The following is a 10591-nucleotide window of genomic DNA, read 5'->3' as shown; positions in this document are numbered from 1 at the left end:
GAGAGATCACAAAGATAATCAAACGGGTTGAAACTCATGGAAGGAGATTACTGCTGCAGCCGATAAAGAGGAGTGTTTATAGAAATATTAGTTCTATGATGGGTGAATCACAACTAAAGCAAATAAATCAATGAAAGTCAAACTGAATGCTTTAGGTTTAAACATCCTCTCTGTATCACAGCCAGAAACAAAACAGTTCTTCCTCCTGAATATGTGCAGACATATTTGATGTAACAACCGTATGCTCTCTTTTTTTTTACCGCATTTCCACTGGTTACGTAGCGTACTGCCCCCTGTATTTTCGGAGAATACTGTACAAACGTAAGCGCCAAGTATAAACGCCTCCACCGCGCAATCAGGTCTGCATGCCGTTTGCGGAGCCCTGCGGGACTCTGAGCCCTGAGGCTGAGCCACCTTCTGCTACCTGGAGTTAGCATGTTGTCAGAGCCGCAGCAATAAACATGGAACGAGCGGCTTTAACCAAAAATGGTTAGTTGAGCTGAAATTCAGCGTGAGTGGCTTTACAAGACCGAATATGATAAGCATGTTTTGTGCTTAGTGAAAATATTATCCTTGTTTAACAGTAAAATGATGCTATTAAATTCAGCATTAGAGATGCTTTGTTTTGTTGTTACATGTAGTGATCCAACATGCAGCCTGTGCCACAAAAAGCGCAGTACAGTACAGCATCTCTCAGTTTTTCAGTTCTTTGTTGTTATTCATTGGCCTTGACGTGAGACATGTGTTGGTGCTTTGTTTGCACTTTTTCATTTATGTTAATTTAATTTATTTGTAAATGTGACTTAAATTAGCATTTAGGTGCAATCAATTAATATTTATTTTATTGTATTTTTGTTTTAAAAAAGTATTTCAAAAATGCCTTTTTGTAAAACTAGTTGTGTAAATATTTGGTACAAATATCTTACAAAATCACATAATAAATAGCCATATTTTCAACTTTCCTTTCAACTTGATTTATTTTTTTCTGGGGGAAACCCTGGTGTGTATGTATGTATGTATGTATGTATGTGTGTGTATGTATATATATATATATATATATATATATATATATATATATGCGCAAACATAAGGTTTCTCATGAAATCTTTTGTACACGAAAGCAACATTTTGCTACGTATCACTGCTGTCTCACTTTCCTCTTCATAGTTGATATATTGTTAAATTTAGATAAAAAGCATGTATTTCCATACAATAGAACACATTTAGGTGAGACTTTAGAGGTCTGAACTTGTTTTTTTTTTTTTCCTGTCAGTGTTTCCTCTTTCAACTCATGTTCCATAAATAGTGGAAATCGTTAGGCATTTCACATTTTGATTACAGTTTAGAAAGCTGCTCTGTGATTATAAAATGATTATCAACGTATTCCAGTTATCTTGAGACTTGAATGACCTTTGCTTATTGTACATAAATAACACTTATTTATGTACTTTCATGACTAATACATTGCACAATATTATGATAAAGAACCCTTTTTAATTACAGGCTGCTGACCAAGAATTAGCATAAGTGCTAACTTAACATTGAAAACATCATAGAAAAGCTAATTCTATCAGCATCTTGTTTATTACTAAGAATTTATACACAAATCACTTGTTTTAAAGTCATATGTTCTTCAGGGTTCAGTGGAGGAATATAAAAACGAGAAACTACAACTTTTTGGCAACATGTTCCTACTACAGGAAGCTACAGTACTAGGACAAATAGCAACTGCTCTACTGATTCTCTTAAAGTGGTGACACAGGTTAACCTCAACAAAACAGATTTCTGACATTTCAAAATCGACTTAAATTTTCCACCCTCCAGCCCTGGTGAATGGTATGTTTTTATTAATGCGAAATGTTTCCTTTTTGGTAGTTGTCATTTCTTACATTTTAAAATGACCTCATTTAACTATTTCCAGAAACACAAATGTTTACTGTGGACATGTTTTAACTGAGATGTAATCATGATGAACTGAAGCTAAAGGAGAGATGGCTGAATAACTTCAGCCTGTAGCTTTAACATATCTGGATTTTGTTTCATGTATTTTCAAGGTACTGAACTGGTTAAACTGGTTAAACACTTTCAGAACCTTTTTTTTTCCACATTTGTTTCAGAGATGTAGTTTGAAAATTCAATCTCTTTTGCATCAGATCTGATTGTTTTGCATCTCATGGTCTGAGAGTCTTTTGGCAGACTTTTAAATATTTGTTATGTACCTTTGTAATATTGTCCCACTCAACACTAAAGGGCTTGTTGGACTTCTGCTCTGTTGGTTGTTTTGTGATGATCTCATTCATAGTGACTTCCTACTTGTTATTTATGTGACAAATTCTTATCTTCCTCATTGCTTGGTTTGGCAGCAGATCTAGGAAGTAGAGATGTTACGTTCATGAAGGATCCAAATCTTTTGAACGACTCTTTAACACAAATGAAGATCACAGGAAGTAAAGAGACGCTCATTTTTTTTTTCTCCCTCCTCGTGTTTTCCTCCTCAATTGCAGACACACACACACACACACACACACCCTCACACACACACACACACACACACACACACATACACACTCCTTCATTGTTGTTCCACTAAGATGAAGAACATGCGCTCAAGAGGGCAAGGGCACTTGAGAACTCACGTGGTACGTACATCACTACACATGGCTGAGCGTAATGACGTACGGGCGTACATATGTTGTACTGTAACACTGGCAGTACCATGTGACTAATCGTTCAAAAGACTGGCTCTTTTGAACGGTTCTTTGAAAATACTTCTGCCTAAATTGGGATCTTTTCAATGAGCCATAAATCCCATCTCTTCTAGGAGGCCTGTGGGTGGTTGCTAGCTTTAACTATTAAAAAAAAAAAAAAAAAAAAAGCTAGTAGCTGATTTGCTCGTGGACAGAAAAAGTTATTGTATCCTTCTCCAGATCAGTGCTTTGACACGTTCTTGGACTGTTTTGACTTCACACTATAACTTTCACAACAGCATTTGCCGTAAAAACCTTAGATAATACATTGGTTGTATATAAAGATGTCCTTCTAAGTTCATTAAATTCAGAATTGCACAATTCATGGAATGTGGACATTTAATTCAGTCAACATAGAGAACAAATTGTAGGTATATAAACTGTATTTATTAACAGCTTACACTGAGAAATCTTTTGAACATTAATGAACTGGTAAACATGCTAAGCATGCTAAAAATGGTTCCTGATTTGCTGGGTTTTTAATTGTTTTTCTTCTTGTTTTACTTGCATTGCTCATTTTACTGCTGACAGTTTAATCTGTGTAAATATACTGCTTTATAAACAGTGGTGTTAGATATATTGTCATTGCCTTTAATGTGTTTATCGCTGGTTATATTGACCTAATCTCCATCCATCCATCTTCTTCTGCTTATCCGGGTCGGGTCACGGGGGTAGCAGCCTAAGCAGGGAGACCCAGACTTCCCTCTCCCCAGCCACTTGGGCCAGCTCCTCCGGGGGAATCCCAAGGCGTTCCCAGGCCAGCCGAGAAACATAGTCCCTTTTACACGGGCTCTAAGGGTCCCGGCTCCACTCTACTCAGCTTGCTTTGCGAGCGTTTACATCTGCATTTTTTTCAAGGTCTGCCCTGCTTCTTTGGTCCCTGCTTCGGAGTAGGGCCAGCCGGGTCGGCCCTGCTTCGTGGGCGGCGCAAGCTTAGCTCCTGTTCACTCATTGGTCGTGGGTGTGACCAGATGCAAGCATAAAGAGCGAACGATAGGAATATAAACGACAGCGTTAGCTTACCCTGCAACGTTTATGCCGTCTGTCCCCCAGCTGAAGGCGCTGTAAAGCCTGAAATCTCAGGCAGATAACAGCTGTCCTACTCTGCGCAACAATCGCGGCATCCAGAGCATTTCTTCCACTGCGCAACACGAGGAGGTGTTCCTCTGCTACAGACCAAACTGGCCGGTGCATTCTTTTTAGACCCGAGCCGAGTAGAGTGGAGTAGAGCGGGACTTCTGAAGAAGAGCTGGTGTAAAAGGGGCATTAGTCCCTCCAGCATATCCTGGTTCTTCCTCTGGGCCTCCTCCCAGCGGGACGTGCCCGGAACACCTCACCAGGGAGGCGTCCAGGAGGCAACCTCACCAGATGCCCGAGCCACCTCAACTGGCTCCTCTCGACGTAGAGGAGCAGCGGCTCTACTCTGAGTCCCTCCCGGATGACCGAGCTTCTCACCCTATCTCTAAGGGAGAGCCCAGACACCCTGCGGAGGAAACTCATTTCAGCTGCTTGTATTCGCGATCTCGTTCTTTCGGTCACTACCCAAAGCTCGTGACCATAGATGAGGGTAGGAACGTAGATCGACCGGTAAATCGAGAGCTTCGCTTTTTGGCTCAGCTCTCTCTTCACCACGACAGATCGGTACAGCGCCCGCTTCACTACAGATGCTGCACCAATCCGCCTGTCGATCTCCCGCTCCATTTTTCCCTCATTCGAGAACAAGACCCCGAGATACTTAAACTTAATACTTAATCTCCTTTCTGTATTATTGAGGTTGGCAGTGGACAGCCTTAGTCACATGACTAAATTTTGCACTCTAAGTTGACAACAGGTTATAACAGTTAACAGGGCATAAAACATTTTTGTTAACAGGTCAGTGTTTATTTTAGAAGGTTACATGCTGTGACAGTGTTAAACAGGAATGGTGGAAAGTACTAGGAATGTTAAAAATTTAGATTACTTTAGGTAATCCAAAATGTCATGTAATTTAAATTCTTACAACAATAGTTTCTAAGCTAGAAGCACTCAGAGACCTCAAACCTCTGCCAAGGTTACAGCAGGATTCAAAAATAGTTTGATCCAGATCATAATCTGGATCACCACAGTTGCATCAAAACTGATTTTTACACTGCACTTTCCGTCAGAACAAAAACAGACGGACCTGCAACGCAAAAGTGAGCGACATTTCAGGTGCTCCAGGTGCTGCTAATTAGGAACTGAGCAATCACTCCGATAAGAAGGCAGAAAAGAGCATATTGGCCTCAGTGTACAGTGGAGAAAACTCCCCAAAACAAAACAGAACTCAGCTCACAGTTCATTCAGTCTAACAAAGGTTAGACTGAATGAATGGAATTTGTCATGTCATCGAGAATCCCTGTTTCCGTTGAATGTGTAAAATGCAGACTGTGTTGACTTGAGGTTTATTTTGTGGTTTGGGAATAAATAATTTGGGTTTAAATGGGAGAACAATGCATTTTGACCCATGGCACAAGAACCTTATTTGTAAATTAATTCAGTATTTGTAAATTATCTAAAAGAAAATGTGTAAAACAACATTTGAGAGTTAAACTTGTGATATTTAAAGGTTGATTTGTTCCATTTTAAGGTAAGGTATATTTTTGTTTAAAGGTTTTCAGCCTACTGCTACTGTTACTGCTGCTGCTAGTGGGAATAAACAACATAATCACAGTTAAGTTGTCCAATTGCATCTTTCAACAGAAGAACCAGGCCATTTTTCACGTTCGGGCAGGAGCTGATTCTAAAAAATTATGAAGGACCTGGCAACCACCAAAATTTTATTAGTTTTTTTTGTGACAACTACATTTCCTAAACATTTCATCCAAATCTGTTAATTATTTTTTATGTGAACTTGATAACAGACAAACCAATCAACAGACACAACCAAAAACATAACTTCTTTGGCAGAGGTTCCAATAGGAACATGTGAAGTGTAGGTGCAGAGACAAGTTTTTAACAAAGGGGTGACCTGTGACCTTGACCTTTGATCCAATGAACCTTGAAGTCAACAGACATAATCCTTGACCCATGAGTGTGTGTCTTGTGTCTAGCTTTGCAGTTTAACATTCCTGTTATACAGTTGCAGAGTTGGAACAAGGGCTGATCTGTGACCTTGACCCTTGACCCTTGTACTTTGACTGGATCACCACAGACAGACAAATAAACAAACAGACATTACAGAGGTAATAATGCAGGTTTCACTGACTGACGGTCACCTAGAGACATCTTAAAATCTTAAAATTTGTGGATGGAGTACAACAGAAAACTATGCGCAAAGTCTAAGTTGGGCATGAGTCTGAGCTACTAACAGAACAAATTTTAGCTAAATATGTATAAAATTAACTAAGTTATAAGCTTTTTGTTTGTTAAGGTCGCTTAGCTGTGTTGGCCATCTTGAAATGGGTTGAGCCCAAAAGTTATTTAGTTGTAGATGTGAATCCAATGATGACTTTCTGAATCTTTCATTGTAATGTGTTGTGGTTCATGAGATACTTTGCTAACACAACATACAAACACACATGCACACACAGACATGGGCAAAAACATTTAACATTATCACCCCTTTGCCTTTTGTGGCAACTGATAATCAACTGCACAGATACACTCACTGCCTTTATTCAATTTCCCTTGACTTAAAAAAAAGATTTAAAATCTACAAACTGTCAAAGTAAAGATCAATAATGACTTAAACATTATCTACAAGTATCTGCATGTAGTCAGCAAGCGTCATTTGGGTCACAAAAGATACCCGATCCCATGGTGATCAGACCTTAAGAGTTCAAGGTTCAGACTGTGTGTTTGTCTTCCCATCCTCCTTTTTACATGTTTGTCTTCAAGTCATTCAGCACTGAGGGACACAGAGGGTATGTTTTGATTGACAGCACTGCAGTCATCTGATCAGGAGAGTTTCGAAAAACAAAAAAAAATTACAAATCTTAAAAATTAGAAGGGTGTGGGCTGACATTCTGTGGAAATGTAAGATTATCCTACCCCTACTTTTTCAGGATGTGCACAATAAAAAAAACTTGATTTTGGCCACTTTTGCCCCTTGTTCATTCAAACGAATGTAAACATTTTAAGGAAGAATATGAGTAGTATTGTTAATGTCTGTAACCATTATGGGAAAGATCTCTGCTGATGTCCTCATAAGAGAAATCCTCTGGAATCCTGTGGGAGTCTGGTTGTAGCAGGAAGAAGGCAGCAACATGTGGCTAAGAGAAGAGAACCTGAGAATTGTCTAAATAAAGTTGTTATTAACATTACATAACTCGCCCCATCTGCAAATACGGGCCTTGAAAGGTTAGATGAGGATAAGTTGGCAAAATTGTGCAAGAACCCTAAATAATAGACATACTGTCTTTATTCAGTTTCGCTTGACCTAATAAATATGATTTAATTTGTAATTATATGATTTAGTATCAAGTTCAGAGGTCTAGATATTTACAGTCTATGTGCTGTGTATAGAGTATGCGTGAATGGATGACTATTATCATTTTATGTGCAAACTCAATGCAGAAATGCCCCAGCCAAGAATCAAATACTGCACCTTCTTGTTGTGAGGCACTTCAAACTGAGTTCATGTGCCTTAAGTTTAAAGTTTGTCCAATCTCAGCTTTAGAAACTAGAAAGCCAAGGCCTTTTGGTCTTTAGTTTACGTCCGAAAACAAATCAGGACACCTTGACCCTTGGTATGAATGTGTAAAATGTAGAAACAGGGCTAGATATAGACCAATTATTTGTCCGATATTGGACACTTTTTAAAAAATTGTCAGTCAGCCATTTCAGTGCATACTTAACCAGCCCCCAAGTGGAAAGAGAAAGATGCAGCAGCTGCTTCAACCATCTTACTCTAGCCCACCATTTATTTAAGTGGGAATGTGCTTTTATGCTATTTTAAGTGTGCAAGTTCTTCTAAGGGCCATTTATTTAAGTTAAGAAATTATTGTTAAATGAAAATTTGTGTTGTATATTGGCCATCTTGATTTCTAAAGCTCTGTATCAGCACTGGTCATAGAAAAACTCATTGGTTGACCTCTAGTCAGGGCTATAATAAAGTGGAAGGAGTGAAATGGGTTTGACCTAATTGCTTTAGCCCAACCCATTCTATCAGAAGCAGCTGTCCCTGGTGAAAAATCTCAATGTGGCACAGGACTATTTACAGAAAGTACACAGTACACACACAGTATCTCAGTAAAGTTGACTTTTTTGTCTAAAATTTAGATATCCGAGTTGGATTCTTTGTCGTTTTCTAAAATGTTCACTCAAGTGTTGCACCTGAAATGGAACAAAGCTTTTTCAAAATTCCTCTTAATGTTTGGAAACACTCGAGGCTTTTCCAAAGATTTTGATTCCCAGAATGGACTGAATACCAAGTAAACATTTCCTGTTACACAGCTCTGTGCACAAAATGTTATTTTTCCTGACAGCCATCTGGGTTTTACACGGGTCACAAAGTAAAAGACCTTATAAAAACACACAGTATATGATCTCATTTTTACGCAGTAAGTCACCTCAGCCTGTCACCTTAAAGAGCATTACTCTAGATCTGTATAAACAAATCAGCAAATCATCGTCTTCCTTCCCAGACATATTAGCCAATCATTACTCATTGACAGCTAACAAGGGAGGGAGTAACAGGCATCAGAAGTTTAGTGAAGGATAGAGCGTTCCAGTTTGAGTTGTCATACTGGTTTTGGATCCTGAAAGTGGGGAGTTTGTGACCAAGAATGAGAGATGAGTTGGGAGTTCTGGACCAGGCAGCTAGATGAAGAGGAACTAGTTGAGAATGGTGAGATCAACACTCTTTCTTTAACTCAGATCAGAAGGGAGTTATGGTTGGTTTATAAGGCTGTTGTCACGTCTTGTTTGACCGCTTTTACAGATCATGCCTGAAAAACAAGTTGTAGGTATTTGTTCAACACAAGTCTTGTTTCTCAATGTAATGTCCTTGTGATTTTGCTGACGTCTTCAACCTTACCACAGTAAAGTTTAATTATTAAGAACATTTACTGCCCATGAAGCCCTGCATCATATGATTTGTGTTTTTGAGCTGCAGAAGCTTGCACCAGAAAAACTATGACATACAAACTTACTCAGCTGTATACTCACACACACACAGAGTTCTAGTGAAACAGATTCATCATAAAATCCAAATATTCTTATCTCCCTGTGCATTGTGTTCTTCCCTTATTTTGAATCTTTAATGTCAGTAAGGATGTTTTGTCTTGTAAAGCTTTAATCTTTAGCTGTAGTTGATTTGAAGCCCTTTTTTCTGTATCTTCACTAATCTGTTTTTAATTTAGCTAAAAATTTTAACATCTCCTTTTGAAGTTTTACAAACAGCAATATTTACAAGTAGCATTGGTCTGAATATATCTTTAGCTTATGTAGCTGCATTTTCTCACGGTTTCAAAGAGTCTGTTTTGACTAATATGAATTCTGTTCTAAGGGCAATTGAAGCTCTTTAAATGCGAACATATCCAATGTATTTCAGAGTGGACATAGTATGACTCAATTTATTAATTTTCTTTACACTCTTTACAAGCTTTTCCATGCAAGGTTTCATGCATGCATACATACAAACATACATACATACATATACACACACACACACACACACACACACACACACACACATATACATCAAAGATTTAAAATCTCCCTTTGAACAAAACCAGTTATCATGAACCACTGGACAGACTTTTATGAAACTGTCAATGTAATCTTCACATGTTTATCTACAGCTGAATAACTTTGAGTCAACCTCATTCAAGATGGCTTCCACAACTAAGCAACCAACACAAAAATGGCCATAGCAATGTTATATTGAGTAAACATTTGGTGTGGTAGTGGCTAAATGTCATCCCTAACACACTCTGAGCTTGACATCTGGTGACATCATATGAAACTGCACATGACATTATTTTCAAGGTTTGACCAACTTTGTCATTTCTCAACACAAGATGATCTTAGACAAAACTGCTGGCAGGTGGGAAGCATGTTTTTAAAGAAATGTTAGGCTTTTACTCCACCGTTAATTCTGTTCTAAATACTCCTCCATCTTCAGGTCTTGAGAGTTCCTCTGAAAGTTGTGAAAAGTTCCAACAGTTTTTGATTAATAAAATACAAAATCTTAGATCACTAATCCCTCAGCTTTCACACAAACCTTTCACCTTTATTGCAAGTCCTGCTGTCTTTCAACAGTTTGAACTTGTGTGTTATAATCAGCTGGAGAAAATAGTTCATAAAATGAAGATTACTTCCTGTCCACATGATGTTATTCCAACTCACTTTTTAAAGAACATTTTAAAATCTGTTGGATCTGACATTTTAGAGATTTTTAGCAGCAGTCTGAGCTCAGGTGTTGTTCCAGTCTGCTTTAAACACGCCGTTGTTCAACCGTTGCTGAAGAAATCCATTCTTGATTCTTCTATTTTTTCAAATTTTAGGCCTATCTCAAAGCTTCCTTTTTTGTCAAAGGTTTTAGAAAGGATTGTTTTTATTCAGCTGCAGTCTCACAGCATCCAGCATCCTTGAAAAATTTCAATCAGGTTTTAAAACTCTCCACAGCACTGAAACTGCACTTTTAAAGGTATTTAATGATCTTTTATTAGCTACAGACGTAGGAGACTCAGTTATTCTCCTCCTTTTAGATCTGACAGCCGCCTTTGATACAGTTGACCACAGTATTTTGCTCTCCAGACTTGATTTATGTGGTATCAAAGGCTCTGCACTGGACTGGTTCAGGTCTTATCTGTCAGATAGGAGTTTCTCTGTAAATATCGGAGAATTTACTTCCCCCTCAGCTCCCCTCACATGTGGAGTAC

General features: G+C 38.4%; 1 protein-coding gene across 4 annotated transcripts in view; it reads left to right on the top strand.

The window, feature by feature from the left end:
- clcn5b (chloride channel, voltage-sensitive 5b) overlaps positions 1–10591 on the top strand; it is a 56730-nt gene that overhangs the window by 12272 nt on the left and 33867 nt on the right. The window contains exon 1 of one of the 4 annotated variants that reach the window (XM_037976411.1): positions 8403–8553. The exons of the other annotated variants lie outside the window; for them this stretch is intronic. Coding sequence (XP_037832339.1) covers positions 8499–8553 — 55 coding nt within the window. The 5' untranslated portion in view covers positions 8403–8498. Of the gene's footprint in view, positions 1–8402; positions 8554–10591 lie in introns of those variants that run through there. 4 annotated transcript variants of the gene reach the window in all.

The sequence above is a fragment of the Kryptolebias marmoratus genome, linkage group LG7 (assembly GCF_001649575.2).
Source record: "Kryptolebias marmoratus isolate JLee-2015 linkage group LG7, ASM164957v2, whole genome shotgun sequence".
Classification (NCBI taxonomy): domain Eukaryota; kingdom Metazoa; phylum Chordata; class Actinopteri; order Cyprinodontiformes; family Rivulidae; genus Kryptolebias; species Kryptolebias marmoratus.
This window is presented reverse-complemented; position numbering and strand designations above follow the sequence as displayed.